At 47.0% G+C, this 17,550-nt stretch overlaps 1 protein-coding gene across 1 annotated transcript; it reads left to right on the forward strand.

The window, feature by feature from the left end:
• The first annotated feature begins 233 nt into the window (after positions 1-233).
• Positions 234-5,472, forward strand: eef1e1 (eukaryotic translation elongation factor 1 epsilon 1). The gene is made up of 4 exons (XM_079754504.1): positions 234-344; positions 986-1,180; positions 3,361-3,456; positions 4,830-5,472. Exons 1-4 carry the CDS (start codon positions 261-263, stop codon positions 4,971-4,973), a joined length of 519 nt encoding a protein of 172 aa, XP_079610630.1. The 5' UTR covers positions 234-260; the 3' UTR covers positions 4,974-5,472.
• Positions 5,473-17,550: the final 12,078 nt, after the last annotated feature.

The raw sequence follows: 17,550 nt of genomic DNA on the forward strand, positions 1-17,550 counted from the left end.
ACAGTTGCTAGTTGTGTTAAAATACGTTGGTTTGTAAATATAATTGTATAGGGTATATCTAAGCCAAAATATGATGTAGTTCAAAATCATTATTTGATGAACTGATGCAATGAAATGACAGAAATAAAATCCGTTTGTCTGTTGCGCTGTCATTGGCTATACAACAGTCAATCTTATGTTTGTGGGCGGGAACTGCGAGTTGAACCAATCATGTTCTACACACACCGTACGCCACAGATGAATGACAGACAGTAGCAAAGATGGCGTTGAAGGAGCTATCATCGCTGGAGAAATTTCTGGGACTAAAAAAGCATAACAAGTACATTACACAGGGAGACAACAAGGTGAAAACACCCCTTTATCGGTTTGTCATTTACGATTGACCTTTTAATACAATTGTGATTAGAATAAGGAGTTACAGAAACAATGGGTGAACGCTGGTTAGCTTGTCGATGCTAGCCCCGGTTAATACAACGTGCGTGTGTTAGCCAGCTGAGGTATATCGGCTAAGTTATTTCCCATATACGCTTGTAGATATTGTTGATAGCAAACGATCTCACACAATTCTGTAAGTTCTATGTGAACAGTGGCTTGTATTGCTATGTATCCAATGTCCACATGTCAGCGATGACGGGATGGGGACGTGCCTTTTCTGCGCATGTCCATCCCCCAGTGCATGCTGTGTGCTGACGACACACCCTTCTCCTCCATAACTTTCCTTCTATGATTTTACGTGTCATATCAACGATGCAAAATGAAATTGGACAATGACGTGTAATCACATAGGGTCTTCAATTCCCTCACCAGCTACCGACACCAGAATGAGATTCAGCAAGCCTTTACATACAATCAAACAGAAATCCATCTAAATTATAAAAACAAAAAAAAGAAAACTGTCATTCTCAAGATGCCTTGTATAGTGTGCTAGTTTATCATAAATCACAAGAACTGTAGATTTATTGCCCCTTAATCCTCGTCCTTGCAGGTACCAGTGTTGCAGAGCAATAATGGGCCTATGGTGGGATTACTGACGGTCTCCAGTCACCTGGTGAATGAGGCCAAGCGCCCCGAGTTGCTGGGCACGTCCACGGAACACAGGGCCATGGTGCATCAGTGGCTGGAGTACAGGGTTACCAAAGTGGACGGCTGTACCAGGGAAGAAGCCAAGACCGTTCTTAAGGTAGAAACGAGAACACGCACAACGACCCAGTTGTCTATGAATAACGCATGAATGTGCTTCTATAAATGGGCTGCTAACCAATTGTTATTAGAACTAATTCTAGTTGTGTTAATTATTAGATAGTGGTGTATGCACTTATTGTGAAACACAAAATTATTCTCTTTAATACATCCCACCCTAACCCCATCACTACACCTAGCAATAACTTTACCTTCTTAGAGAATGGTTCAACAGAAGTGGTATTGTATAATACTTGCATAAGCGATCAAATCAACTACAAGCCAAGCGGGGTTAAACAGCAAAATACACGCTCAGAAACAGACACCCCCCACACACACACTGCACCGCCTTTAAGAGGCGTCAAATCGCTCTCTCCATCTCTCTTTCCCTCCCCTACAGCGGCGAGGAGATCCAGTGACAGTGTGGGTCTTGTTAAGGTACAAGTTACAGGAATACAGAGTGATGTATGGCCCCCTTCAGTGACACGGCCACACGCACACACAACAATAAAAGGGCCTTAATGTGTTGGACACCAGTCAGTGTGAAATGGATTGCTGGATGCAAAGGTGCCTCTTGGCGTTGTTTGTGTCAGCGTGAAGGGTCTGTGAATGTGTGCGTCTGTCTCTTTGTGTATGTGTGTGTGTGTGTGTGTGTGTGTGTGTGTGTGTGTGTGTGTGTGTGTGTGTGTGTGTGTGTGTGTGTGTGTGTGTGTGTGTGTGTTTGTGTGTTTGTTTGTGTGTGTGTGTGTCTCAGCGCATCGCGTGGTGGTGTTGTGTCACGGCTGAGGCCTCTCGCTGTGATGCAGCGTGTCTCCGGAGAGGCCTTTTAAATATTTTAATGGTCCCACTTTAAAGGAGCAAGTCTCCCTCAGCCCCCGTGGCTCTGCTGCCTGTCAGCCCCCTCTGTCCCACCCTGCTGCTTCTGCCCCAGCGTCCCTCACAGAGGCATCCTCTCAGAGCCCCGACGGTCACTTCCCATTAGTGGAAGAGCAGGACAGGAACTGTCAACAGCCAGGGTGCTTAAAAGTTTGCGTTTTGTTTCAGGCTTTTTTTACTCCTCTCCCTCATGTACAAAAGTTGTCTCTAATACTGAGGTTAAGTTTGATGGTTTGAAATCCACGACGGACTGACGGATGTTTTTGAATTAACTGTATTTTATTAAAGGAGGGACAAACCATACAGTTTTGTCGAGGATTACTTCATTTACAAGCAGTTAATTTTGGAAGTGAATCACAATGGTGCAGTCCCATCTCAGGGATCGTTGTGCTTTCTATTATCTTCTCATAGTTGTTCAACTTTGTTCATTTGTGCCAGACACTTTAACAACTATTGCATTGACTTAATAAGGAGAACCACACTTAAACGACATCATCCAGACTGATGCCCTTTAGTGTGGGTGTGTGTGTGTGGAGGAACCCAGGTTTGCAGTGCTGCGAGCTTGGTTAGGCAGCAGAGTTGCCGTCTCCATTCCCTGCTCGACTGGGCTTCAGCACCATGGCTCTGGGCTAACAGAGGCACAGATCTGATTGTGGCAAGGGAAGCAAGTCTGCTGTCTTCATGCCTTGCTTGGCATAGCCTACTCTTGCCGCACAATAACTCCATTTGCCCTCAAGACGCTCCGCGTGTACACCGTAGCGATCGCACAATGTACAAGTGCTAAAGATGGTTCCGTCCCATGGGACCAGCTCCACGCACACACACACGGAGCACTCCTGTTGTCTTGCGGATGGCTTCATTTAGATCTGCACTCAAGCACCCTAGTTATTTGGTAGCAGGGGAAACAAATTGGCCGTTTTGTACGGAATTATTGCTCAATGGCCAGTCATGGGGAGAGCATGTCCCCCCAGGTCATGTATTATTCCTGTACACACACAAACATACATTCATACATACACAAAGGTTGATCAAACACACAACTGCCTACTGAACATTTCTTTCACTCCTCCATGTGAAATTCCTGCCAAAGCTACTCAAGCTTTTTGGAACAAACAAAAATGTATGCAGAAGTTGTCTGAGCTTGTTTTTCCTGACACCAGTTCCTTCTTCGTTAATTGTTCTTATGAAACAGTACATCATTTTCAACAGTGTCACAAACGTTGGCTTTTTGCTTATCTTCCCTCATTCTCTGTGTGCTGATCCACATGCATGTCCTAAATGATTTTCTCTGGTTGTCTCCTACAGGACCTCAACCTTTACCTGCAAGACAAGGTCTACCTGGCAGGCAACTGCTTCACCCTGGCCGATGCCCTCATGTATTACGGACTTCACCCACTGGTTGTAAGTGTTGTATTTTATACCCAGGTTTTCCCAGAAGGCTTAGCCTTCTGGGAAAGGGAAGTCTAACGAGATATCTCGTCAAAATACTCTTCAGAATCAAATGCCTTGAGAAGAACAACCTCTGTGCCAAATTGATTGAGATTATCAGTACGTTTTGTACATCGGCAATTTGTGTCCATCTACCCCCACACACAACTTTCCCACGTCTACTACATGGTAGTAGATGCAGGGTTACAAACGCCGGACAAACCCCGGGGTGCCAAACTATGCGGCGCAAAGCGAAGTCTGTAGCCCCAGACCACGGCCACGGACGACGACTGACACGCCCCTCCCTGCAACCAAAACAGTGGATTAAGACCCCTGCAGCGGAGGGATGGACACACAAGGGATGGATGGAAGGATGACGGCAGGGCAGGGAGGGGGACGAGGGTATCACATGCCGAGAGATGTCAACGGCTCTGTTGCCACCAGGCAGAAGGGGAGTCACTTTGGTTCCGCTGTCAGTGTGGTCTGAAACCCGGGGACAAGGGGTCAGCCCGCCCCTAATCCTCAACCACAGCCCGTCCCCCATGCTCAATTTATGGACGACAACACTGAATGCACAAACACTGAGTGCCGAGGATAGAGCCCTGAGGATCTGAGCTCGGAAGCCTGTCCTAGCGGGGGGATTTCCATTTAGGGTCTTTCGCAGGGTGGTTAGGAACGAAATGGGATTGATTCGTCAAGTGCTCTGATAAGCATATTTGGGATTGTACCGCAAACTGTGGCTGTGTATGATTGTATTGTTGGTCTTGGAGTATCCACGTACACTGTTCTATGGGATTCAAACGAACCTGTGTCACACCAGCCAGCAGTGACTCAATGCGGGAGGTAGTGAGGCCTGATATGCGTTGGGCTTCACATTTCCATGCAAAATTCTCACTTTTCTAATGCCATATTTTATCACAAGGTGACAATTGCTGCTGTGCGTTTTTGACCGCCAATAATACATTGTTAGGAAAAGTAAGCTGAACACACAATAATTCTTTGTAGCTAAGTCTTTATAGGTCACTTTGAAAGTGTCGTTTGGAAATGACTGCCAACGTACTACTACTACCATTATCAGAGTGCACCTATCAGGATTATAAGGGCAGATAGAAAATTAAATCTACGTCATAGCCATGCGTTTACTGTTGTTTAGCAGAGCTAATCAGCGACCCTCCAGCCAATCAGAATGAAGAATTCACTTTGGCCATGGTATATCAACGCATCCCTTCTATTACAAGGCATCCAACTGTACCACATGTGTATGAGATCCTGTACAGTAAAGTATACATCCCCAGCGGATCGGATCCATCTGAACCGTGTCCCCCATGCTCCCTCTCTCCTCTCAGGTGGACCTGGCCGTCCACGAGAAGGAGCATTACGTCAATGTGACCCGGTGGTTCGACCACCTCCAGCACTACCCCGGCCTCCGCCACCACCTTTGCCCCGTGGTGGTGCTCAGAAACAGAGTGTACATCAGCGGACACCACTGAGACGTTAGATCCACCACCACCGCACCACCTGGTCTCCGAGCCCCCAGACGCCCTCACCAGGGTCGGGATGAACTCGGACCATCTTCTGGGAAAATGTGTTCACCTCCACCACCCCAACCCCCGGGGAAAAGACTCTTGCTGCTTTTCACAAATGCCAGGGAGGCTTTCGTGTTTGTTTGTTCCTAAATTGTCTTCATGTTTGTGTTAACTGTTTCCCAGCTCCCACCTGTAATCGTGACTTGAATACTGAGGTGCATGTGGTGGGTGAGGGGGCTTTCATTTTTCAGTAAATTATCCAGACAATATCAACACCCTCGGGGTCTGCTAAATGTTTTTTTCTTTATGTGGATCCAACAAGGGAAAATATATCGACAATGAACTTCAAGTAGCATGCAAAGTACATTTCATTGTCTATTTTGCTTCTTTGTCTTTGTGACCCAGACAATAATCCTGTTCACCTGAACTGTTTTTTGTCAACAACTACCCAAACTACCAGTAAACGACATATAAATACCCTGCTCTGTCCCTGATGCTCTGTGCCCTCGTAAGCCCTTTTATCAAACACACATCACCCCATCACCACTTAACAGCACCAAGAGGCACTGTAGGTAATGTCATCGTTTAGGCTAACTTCCTGTCTGGTTTTTTTTGCAGTTAGAAGTCCTCTCATGACCTCTCCATAAACGGGGTTATTGCATGACTACTGTCATTTCCCTGGCAGTTTTCTTTTCTTGTTTGTTCAGTTTGTTTTGGCTTGTTCCGTCGTGTAAGCCGTTCCTTTGAGCGCTGGAATCGGTAGGTTCGCCTGAGACCCTATTGTCAGTCAACAATGAAATCCTGCTGCCTGCCCATGAAGGAGCAGATAAGACCCCCTCTTTGTGGAGTTCTCTCTCCTGATTGGATAAAGTTGGAACGGGATACCCAAAAACGTTTGTTTCTGTTACTGCAGAACGGAGGGATTGAAAGACCCATATAACTGACCAAACACTCCATACCACTGTCGGAATAAAGATCCTTTTAACACTTATTCTTATAAATAACTATTACTCACAGCGCTTTTAAGCCTGTATCTGACATTATGCAGACCCTGCCCCTGCCCTTGAATACACGGTTAGAGCAGAGCTTGCGCACTTTTTCTCTCTGGCTCTCTTGTTCTCCGGCTCTCTCTCTCCGTCTCTTGGCCACTTCCCCGCCACCAGTGGTGTGGGCAGCGGAGAGCAGTAAGCATCGGGGATCAGAGCGCGCCTCCAATCAGACCCACCACAGCTACTGTTGATGCTGCAGGCCAGAGAGGGAGAGAGAGAGAGAGAGAGGGCAGCACAGCTCACCAGCTGCCACACGGACCCAGCCTAGTCGAGGCCAGCACCCAGGGGGCCCTGAGGGACAGCCAGCCACTGTGTGTCATTTCAAAACCCCTGCATATCTACAGGGGAACTTGGAAGAGCGGGCAGCAGAGGGGTGGGGGGGGGGGGGGGGGGGGGGGTGGCAGAGAGCGAGACAGAGCAGACAGAGCAGCCAGGGGCCAGGGATTCTTTAGTGACACAACTTGTGAGCGTCGATCGGGGCCCGGGAAGGCCTAACTGTTGCTGACTGAACATGGGCCCATTAGTGCCATTAGCTGGGGGAACGGCCCAACCTGTCACAATCTCTCAGCAGTTTGCGTAGAGATTGTCAGGGTTTAGCTGTGATTTTTAAGGAGATAATGATTCATGGGAAACATTATTAGTGCAATTGCAAATGGATTGGTGCAAGTGTAATCATTTGAACCTCAGCCACAAATGGAAGCATCGTGTTACAATTTTTTTCATCCTGTCGTCTGCAATCTGGATTTTTCTCTTATTATGCTCCACATCCAACTGCTTTGGTACCCTTTTGTGTTTCAACCTTTTTTGGTGTTTTTAGGCTCTGTCTTATCTGTTTGAAGCTGAAAGCCGTCAGCGTTACACTTGTTGATCAACGTCATCTTTTTTTTCGGGGGTTGTTCAGCGATGTCGCGTAACACGTGACCTCTCTGCCCCCTTTATTTACGGTTTCCATCTCAAAACCCAGTCAAAGGAATTTGAACAAACAACCCAAAGATTCCGGAATAGCCTTCGAGACCTTGTGCTCTGTTTGCAGAAAGTTGCAAAAAAACGGTAGTGGGTGGTGGGGAGAGCTTGCAGTCATTTGAGCGGGCCTTGTGACTAGATAGGGGTGGTAGTGAAGTGGTTTTCTATTAAAGAAGCCTTTGTCCTTGTGGTTTATAGGACACGATATTTATCAAACATCGATTCAGAGACCATCATAGCATCCAACCTCCGTGCTTATTTGGGAAGTGTGAACCATCCAGCTGTCGCCTGCGAGGCTGAACAAGGGGAATGCGCTCCTAATTCACATGGCATGCATTGCAAAACAAAGACATTAAAAAATGAGTGTAACTTTGAACTCATATTCTGTAAGAAATCTAAGAATCTAAAAGAAATGTATTAAAATGTATTAAACTTTTTTTAATTATACATTTTAACTTAAAACCTGGTTAAAACCGTTAAGAAGGCATTCAATATGCAGATACAACCAAGAGTAATACAGTTCATAAAATAATTAACCTGTTTGCAAAGATTTATATGTTAATATTACGTTGACAAACTAAATCCCATTACATATAAAATGATCCACTGGCAAACATTAAATGATTTCTTACAAAGGAAACAATGATTCCACTCGACACATCGGTCGTGATAAACTCCTCTTGAGGCCTATTTTTTTAACAGTTCTGGATACATTTTCTTATGCAATAACTCCCCTGAGCAATCCCTAATTCTTCATAACTAAGCCTTGTCTTTCACCATAACTGCCGGCCTTGAGAGACGTGTTGATGGAACTGTCTCCAAGGCATTTCTTTTTTTTTTTATAGGAATTGTGTGGTTGCTCTGAATTTGAAAAGGATAAACTGTTGTGAAATCATCAGTGATAGCCAGAACATTCACAAGCTTATTCACTCCTGAAGTTGGTTACCACAGCTACACTTTATGAAATGATATCTGATTTAGGTTTGAGGAGCTTAAACTTTATAAATTTCTGTTGATCCTACATTTTATGGCTCTGATGTTTTTGCAGACGTCTGGGTTACATAAAATCCCTATAAATACCGCTCAATCCATCCTCCACCTACTAATAGTAGGCTTCTAACAGCAGGGTGCTCTCTGTGTGTCAGAGCTTGCTGACCCTCGCCAGAATCTTAATGCAGTACGGCATCGCGGGGGTCCCACGTCGAGGGGAGGGGGGCATCTTTGATCACACCTGAACGGCCGCGGTCCGGCCGGGTCACAGCGGGCGATCCGAAACACAAGCGCCAATTAGAGACGACCTTCTGCATAAGTTCTGAGGACCCATGGGTGGGTTGCCTTTGCCTTCCGTGATGAGCTCGACTCCAGAAGAACCATGGAAGACCAACGACCCCCCACCCTCCTCTCCTCCCCCAACCTCTCAAGCGTACTGCCTACCTGCAGGCAAAGCGCACACAATTTACCCAGACTCCTGCGGAGACGGAGGTCAGAGGTCAAAAAAGTTCACCATCGTGGAGTCAACCTGAGTGGTCGCTTACACCGCCCCTTTTGTTAACTGTGCGAGCCATTGAGGCGGTGACTTGTTCTAACATCTGATGAACTGGGCCTTGTGATAACTAACTCAATGCTGTACTATCTCTCCCCTCTCTTTCTCTCTCTCTCTCTCGCACATGCACTCTCCCTTTCTCTCTCTCTCATTCTCTCTCTCTCTCTCTCTCTCTCTCTCTTTCTCTTACTCTCTCTCCCTCGCTCCCTCAGTCACTTTCTCTCCATCTCCCTATGAATGCGGGCCTTGATCGCTCTCTACTTCACTGCCACAGGGGACAACCCAGGGAGAGAGGTCAAAGGGCATGAGGAAGGTGAGAACGAAGCCCCCGAGGTCCTATTGGAGGGAATTGACTGACACGTCTTTTCTGAATGGTTCTTCAATAAGCTTGTGAAGGCTCAGCTCTTCTTCTTCTAACCGCTTTTTGTAAAAAACTAAAAACATAAGTATATTAAGATTAGGCAGTTTCAACATAAGTCTTTAAATGTGCCAGTTCTCTGCCTTCAATCGGCCCTTAAAAACTTTATTACAAGAGATATGAATTATTACAGTGGACCCTCCAGAGATTCAGAGGTGTTCGTGTAACGGCAGTAGGAATATGGGAGGAATCGATTGCAGCGATGCTCAATTTCCTTCAATTTGAAAGTAGTATTTGGCAATCCATCCACACCCCAACTAAACCGTTGTCGCTGTGAGGAGGGACACACAACAAGACTCTTTCTCAATTGACAGGTTTTAGATGATATGCATTCCAGCCTATTGTCACCCAGACAGCAAACCTGCGTGAGAACGGCGAGTTGACCCAACGCCTGCGTTGAGACCCACGACCGACGAGGGTTCTTCGTTTAATCTCTTTAATGGAGACAACGTCAAGCAACATATATTCTTGGCACCCGTCCCCTTTAACGCCCTGAGTTTGATTCAATGATCCAATCAACACTGTTCAGTGGCGAGGCAGAGTGACAGAGAGGGCGAGAGAGAGAGAGAGAGAGAGCGTGTTGGCATACTTTAAGCTCCTGCGACAGGCCCATCTCACCTCACCTCGAACGCTTGTGACAGTCGTACCACGCGCCCGTAAAGATGGCATCTGATTGTCAATGCAAATTAAACAGGGGGGGGCATGGGGTTTATGATGGGGGGGTGTTGTTGGGGGTTGGGGGGTTGGGAGTTCTGCAGATGCCATGCCACCGTCGGTAAGCTCTGGAACGTCGTGCTCGAGGGCGGAGGAGGGGCTCCACATCCTCACACAGGACCCCACAAGGAGCCCAGGTGTGCGGTGCGGAGCGTGAGAGAAGACGTTCTCCAGACTCCCTCCCTCACCTCCGTCATTCACGCCGGGGCTGGGGCTGGGCGGCGGCTGCTGCGCTCGGCACAGAAGTGCTTAAGTACATGTGTGTGACCCGGGGCGACGAGATCGCACTTCAAGTCACTGTTTACCACACACACACACACACACAGAGACACATGCTCCCATATACGAACACACACACATTCTTGAATTAACCGCCTCACTCTCCTTACCCCCTCTGCCGTCTCAGCTGCACGCACGCCTCCTTGTGCGTGTGTGTGTGTGTGTGTGTGTGTGTGTGTGTGTGTGAGAGAGTAATATAGATAGAGAGAGAGTTTTGTTTTGTGTTTGCATGTGTGCATGGATGAATGCCTGGGTGAGTGTGTGTGTGTGTGTGTGTGTGTGTGTGTGTGTGTGTGTGTGTGTGTGTGTGTGTGTTTGGGCGATCAGATCATCCACCCATCTAATGGGGTCATAAAGAGTTGGGTCATGTCATGGAAGACTCAATGGCAGTGAACCAACTCATCCTTAAACTCAATTAAACAACACTGGCTCATCAAGAGACTCTGTATCCTGTCTCTATTCTGTGTCTCAGGCACACAGTATACAGGACAGACACACACAAACACAAACACACACACACAAACACACACACACAGGCATGTGCTCATCCACGCTGGGCCTAACGGACCCTATAACACCATAGCGTCTCTGTATATCCTCAACAGCAGTTGACCTGTCATCCCAGCGATCAGCTTCAGGTTACCGTTTGCCCCCTCTCTCTGGCCGTACTTGACGTCGCACAGGAAAGACATTGTTGAGCGATCCTGGCGGCGTCCGCGTATTATGTTTCGGCAAATTAGCCATAGATTGACGTCTCCCCGTTCCCCCTTCTCTCTAGCGTGTCGTCCAGACCCGATGGGTCATGCCACTTAACTTAAGACCCTCACAGCCCTCCCGCCCTGGCCGCCAGCCAGCACACACACACACACACACGCACACACACACACACACACACACACACACTCAGTAATGCAGTAATAGGTTGTGATAGGCAGCCTTGAGGTGGTATTAAAAGTAATTGCTGCTGAAGCCTCGTGACGGAGGGGGGGTGAGGAGGGAGGTTGGTGGGGACGTACAAGAAGGGGGGGAGGGGCTGACTGCCCATAGAGGATGGCAATAAGCCTGGTAAGTGAGTGGGAGCGGTGTGTGTGTGTGTGTGTGTATGTTTGTGTGTGACTTTAGGTATTCAGAGACCAGGCAGAACAAGAGGTGGGGGGTCACTGCCCTTAGCCATTCCTGTGATTCGACCCAAGAAAATACACATACACACAGACACACCCACCCACACACACACACACAGCAACAGTTTTCTAATTTGCATACCTCCCCAGCTCATTTGCATACACCACGCGGGGCAATTACTTATTATCCCCCCCCCCCTTTCATCTTATTACAACAGTTTTAATTTGAGGTGACTAATTTATTTAAACCTAGAGTGAAATTATCCAGCGTACCGCCAGAGAGAATTCCTGTCTCATTTGCCTAATGAATCCAAAAACATTAGGGGAATTTAAAACAAATCTGAGTGTTGATGAAGATTTAACAGTACAAGCGGATGAGGGTTTAATATCATTAACTTTGACTGCGACTTGTTTGCCTCCCATCCGCCGTATACCCTTTTAGAAAAACACTTGTTTTGCAGGTGCTCGTATCCAGCAAACCAATCAGAGTGGCGCACCCGAAAACCAATCAAAACAACCCCCAAAAGATGTGGTGTCTTCTCTCCCCCATTCCACAACTTTTGCCTGTGAAGTGGTGTAAAATGTTGCAAACAAACCCCCTGTTTTTGAGGGACCGAAGCGACGACCGAAGCGTTGCCTTTTTTTTGCGGATCGCGAGGCTGCCTATTTGAAGGCGTTCCAGTTTCCAGTCACGTTAGCGTAAAGCCGCCGAGCGAGGATCCCCGCAGGGTCTCGTGTTGATTCCAGGTTTAGAAGTCAGTATTGTGTTATTCCCACATGGGCCTAGCTCAGCACATTCATGCCATGGGGAGTTAAGGTTTTTTAAGCATATTCAGCAGTGGAAGTAAGACCATCTCTGCTTTCAGGTTTCCCCATGTTTTGTGTTGTTTAACATGTGTCTGTTCAGTGACTTTTTTTTATTGAAGAGAAGTTTGCTTTTCACCTATTTTCTGGGAATGCAGTTCTTTATTTTTGGTTGAAATTTATGTTTTTGAAAAGATGTGACATATAATTTTATCACAAACAACCATCATTTCTGAAAACAATCTGGGCAAAAGACCTCATAAATGAAAGATGATGTTGTAACTGAACAGACATCAAGAGCGGATGGAATAATATTTCAGTGGTAATGTTGTCATGTTAAAGAGATTAGTGTGGGTAATACACCAGCTCTCAAGAAGGATAGGATCTAGGGAAGGGTCAGATGAATATCCACACAGTGCACTACAGTACCATATTTCCTGTACTGCATCCCAGTTATCATTGCTGTGCAGGGACCCAGGAAGAGCCAGTCAGCTATGTTTTAATGAATTGACCTTGACAGGACAGCATCATGAACCAGAAATGCACTTATTATACTCCTGCCTGTGTTCAGGTTGCCACTGTGTGCATGTGTGAGGGGAGAAGTTTGAGGGTGGTTATCTTGTGTGTGTGTGTGTGTGTGTGTGTGTGTGTGTGTGTGTGTGTGTGTGTGTGTGCGTGCGTGCGTGCGTGCGTGCGTGCGTGCGTGCGTGCGTGTGTGCGTGTGTGTGTGTGTGTGGTTAAGCATGTGCGTGTGTGTGTGTGTAGTGTGGCTTCACTGCTGACTGACTTGATACTGGACTGAGGGCATGAAGCTGCAGTCTGGCAGAGAGAACATCGGTCTCCCACAGTGTGTGTGTGTGTGTGTGTGTGTGTGTGTGTGTGTGTGTGTGTGTGTTCACACACACCCCTGACTAAACATTGAATTCACTCACTGCTCACACCCACACCTTGTGTGTTGTGTGCAAAGAAAACCACACAATCACAATACGAGACATGGTATCACACACAGACAATGGATCACAATACATTCTGAGTTTTATATTGAATACTCAGCGGTCTTCTCCACCTTCAGGTGCATATCTGTTACAATTCATCTTCTGTACGAGTGGTTCCCAACCTTTTGTTTACCCGTGACCCCATTTTATCGCTCCAAAATGTTTCCTTTAACCATAGTGCTTCTTCCACGCAAATAGTGTTAGCCCCTACTGTGACCCCAATATATATGGGTGGACACCCTGTTCTATACACAGACCCCCTTGCTACAATTTAACATAGCTGTCATTAACATTGCGTATTTTCTAAGTCAAGATGATCATCAGTGAAGCTGGTGTCAAATAGAGGAGACAAACCCAAAGCCCTCTGCCTATGACGTTGTGGAGCCCCACTGAGACACACACGCAAAACCAGTCTGGATGTTGGTTCACGACGCTTTAGGAGATGCTCCTCATTGGCTGAAATGCATCAGTGTTTGTCCAACTTCCACTGCTAAAGGGCATGTCTCGTTTGGAACATGCTGGTGTGTGAGCGTGGGTGTTTGGGTTTGTGTTTTACAGTAACAGCCGTGGATAAGCGGGAGGCAAACACAACGCTCAAAGGTTTGAAGTATGATATTTCTCCAAATACCACAGAGTGGGCCGTTGGTAGAGCCACCAAGCATACCCTCCTGGCTTTGTGCGTGTGTCTGTGTGTGTGTGTGTGTGTGTGTGTGTGTGTGTGTGTGTGTGTCTGTGTGTGTGTGTGTGTGTGTGTGTGTGTGTGTATGTGTGTGTGTGTGTGTGTGTGTGGAAATGGATTTGCACTTCATTGTGCAGAAGAAGAGCCAATGGGTCTTTCTTTGTCCAAACCAGCCAACCCAAAGGCCGTAAGGCCCCGGACTCACTTCTCACACACAGACACACAAAAACACTGCGCCCGACAAGTGCTGTAGGGCCCTGCCTGCTAAGGGTGGATGAATTGGTTGATTCTTGAGTGTGCACAGACAGATGTTTGTGTTCTGATGGGCATGGGGGGGTCCGGGGTAAATATTATCTTAGAATGTATTGCCGAAGGTAAAAGGTATTCCCTCAAACGTTCTTGGGCCACTACCATGTTCACAATGACCCCTAAGGGACCATAAAGGATTAACAGATGATGTGTGTGTATGTGGATGGGATTACGGGTGTGCGTCTGTATGTGTGTATGTGTGTATGTGTGTGTTTGCCTATTCATGCATACGTGTGTGTGTATGTCTGTGAATGCATGTCTTTATGTGCGTGCGTCTGTGTGTGTGTGTGTGTGTGTGTGTACGTGGGCAGAAGCCTGTGTGTAAAAGGGTGGCGATGGTTGATCCCGTGGGGGGGAGCAGTGGAGAAGGCATCCCTTATTCAGGCTGAATGTACCAGCGCATGATACACAGCTGATCGGCGGCCCCTTTGAAAGACACACGACCAGAGGCGCTGTGAAATCCACATTCTGGGCCCGAGGTTCCCTCCAAGACCGGCGAGCCACACAACAAAGTCATCACTGTGTTTCATCTGCCTGTTGACGAGGCCTCCACCGTTGTGCTGAGGATAAGCCCCCCCTCCCCCCACCACAAACACACACACCCCACACACACTCACGTACACACACAAACAGGGAAGGAGTCACACATTGCTCACCGCAGTGGTGTGATATCTCCATCCATCTTCGGGGAGACATTACCAGGCATCTTCTTCCCTAAAACCTCGGAAAATAAAGATATATGTCTGAAGTAAGCCGCCACCGCATCTTTGATGTTGGGACTCGAGGACATTCCACGCACACATACATGCAAACACACACACAGACACTGCCTTGGGGGTGGGAGAGGTATGGCGAGCGAGGGATGAATGATGCGTGGACGGATGAGGGGGGTAGGAGCGTCGGCGAGGGGCAGCGGGTCCTTGCATGGGCGTGGCTCCCTGGTGGGGTACTGATGTCCTCCACAATAGCCCCAGTATGTGGCAGTTAGCTCTGGGGCTGGACAGTACTGACACACACAGGTACACACAGGCACAAGCACACACACACATACACACACACACACACACACACACACGCGCACACATGTGAACACTCAGGTGTACATGAATCTTTATGACAATATAAACTCAAATGCACACGTACGCACACACTTATCTGTGACACTGAGACGTGTGTATGCACATGTACAGACACACATGCACTCACGCACATTTGACATTCGCACATGTAAGCAACGCACAACCGACTTATACACAAACGTTCACTTTAACACATGAGTGCGCACGCAGCGCCCAAATCAGGAATGTATCGTTTATTATATCTGTCACAATATCTCGCTTTTAGACACGGACACGCCACTGCCGTGTACGCATTCCAAGTGTGGTCGTAAAACAAGGACACTCGACTGGTACTTAAAATTAGACATACACTCACACATTTATGTATACACACACACACAGTTCCCCCGAAGGGAGGGAAAGTTTCGCCTGCTTGACAGTGCCCGAGGACAGCGCTTGTGACTTCCAGGGCTGTCATGCTGCTCTTTACAGCTCTCATTCATCACTTTAACCTCGGGGACCGCACTAGCATGTGATAGCAGCACAAAGCTACACAAAGACACAGACCCACAACAGCGCTGGAGATGCAAGTTGGTCAACACACACGCAAATACTTCAGCAAACACACACACAAACACACACAGATGTGAACTTAGGGAGAAAGTGCCGGAGAGACAGAGAGAGAGAGAGACAGAGAGAGAGATAATGTGGTACGTAATGAGTCCTAATGCCATTTCACACTATATTCAAGTCTTGTCCTTGAATATCCTTGATATAAATCAAAATTTAAGTTCAAATCTTTGTAACTGCTCAACGTGTTTTGTGGATGTTATGGGAATATTATTGGGTATAAATCACATTTTCTTTGGTCAGCATTTGGTCAGCAGTAGATTTTAAACGTCAACACTTTTAAGGGTGACCACAAGGCAAACCCAGGGCACAAGCCCCCCCACTCAACATTGAGTATATCTCATGAAGATTGAAAAAGCTTCTACTATTCAGACTGAAACTTGATCCCTACAGCCAGAAGTGTGACTTGTCCAGCCAGATGGGTTTGGTGCCGTAGCTTGTGACACAGTGTGAAAGACCGTGCCCGCAAACCCTCCATTACACACCCAATGCTTCCCCCGCGCAACGTTTGTGTTCCTATGGGGCCGCTGTCAAGATAAGCTGCAGTTTAGTCAAAGACATCAGCGAAGCTCCTCCAGGGACGCACATCAGTGGGGGAGAGAGGGTAGAGGGGGAAAGGATGAGTGGGGGAGAGAAGAGGAGAGGGGTGGGAGGAGAGTGGAGATGAGAGGGGAGGATAAGATAAGAGAGAAGAGGAGAGCGGAGATAGAAAGAGAGGAGATGAGAGACAAGGGGGGAGGAGAGTAGAGGGGAGACCAGGGGAGAGGAGAGGAGAGAAGAGGAGAGAGGAGACAGTAGGAGAGGAGATGAGAGGCAAGGGAAGAGGATAGTAGAGGGGAGACCAGGGGAGAGGAGAGAAGAGGAGAGGCAGTGCATAAGAGGAGAGAAAGTGCACTTAACCACTTGAAGATGGACCTGATTTAATACTCAATAGTGTTGGTCAAAGAGTATTTACTAATCCAAAATTTTCCATTAGTGGTTGAGCTTCCAGATGGAGAGATGCTTCTGTTTCTAGGCTAATACCTGTTTGACAAGCAACATATGTGAATAATCCAATGCAGTATAACAACCATGGTCAAAACAAAACAAAAAAGGATTTGTAGTTACACCGACTACACAGAATAAATACATACATACTATCAAGGGGAAAGTCATATGGGATCTGTCAGTCGACATGGAGCCAGTTATTTATCGATTCATTACATTTGTCATGTAACCTATTTAATTCGGAGCGGTCCCCTTGGTTTTAATATTGGAGACTCTTGAAAAGCAACAGAGCATGACGACATGACTAGAAGTGACTTGAACATCTGAGATATGAAATCCACGCTGTTGACAGCTCAACGAGGAAGGTTGTCTGTGTTCATTATCAAGGATTGTTTTGAACAGTCCAGGTCGGTCAACTGTGCTTCAATGTGTTGTTCTTTTTGTTTAATATTTTTGAACATGGAAAAATAAGGAAATTAAAAATATCTATGTACCATAAAACTGTGTGAAATCTGAATTGACTGGAAGAGAGAGGGGAAAAGGAGAACAGATCTCAGGACCATTTTTGTAGCATGTGAGATGTTGGGACAATGTTAAATGTTTGGACACAACCTTTGTGTTTGGCGTAAACAGAAACCCACATTTCAATTGGGGAATGGCTATGAGGCACTCAAACACACACAAACACACACACACACACAGAAAATCACATATTTATGCTTACACACAGATATTATGTTTATAATTCACACAAACTTGGCCAGTGAAGTAGCTACATGTAGCCGAGGGAAGATTACTGCCATGTTGACATTGCTTGCTGTGACAGTTATCAGCACTAAACTCCTGTCAAGTTTCACCCAGTCTCCCACCCTCCCACACACACACACACCCACAAACCCACCCACACACACACGCACACCAGCACCACACACACACAACCATACACGCATGCATTCCCAGGCACAACCATACACACATCAAAGCGTGTGTAC

Source organism: Pollachius pollachius, assembly GCF_949987615.1.
Source record: "Pollachius pollachius genome assembly, chromosome: 17".
NCBI classification, from domain to species: domain Eukaryota; kingdom Metazoa; phylum Chordata; class Actinopteri; order Gadiformes; family Gadidae; genus Pollachius; species Pollachius pollachius.

Bases quoted from the DNA above. Each gene is read 5' to 3' on its own strand.
- eef1e1 (XM_079754504.1), top strand. From the start codon at position 261: ATGGCGTTGAAGGAGCTATCATCGCTGGAGAAATTTCTGGGACTAAAA. The intron at 1,181-3,360 runs GTAGAAACGAGA...TGTCTCCTACAG, and splicing joins AAGCCAAGACCGTTCTTAAG to GACCTCAACCTTTACCTGCA. The intron at 3,457-4,829 runs GTAAGTGTTGTA...CTCTCCTCTCAG, and splicing joins ACGGACTTCACCCACTGGTT to GTGGACCTGGCCGTCCACGA.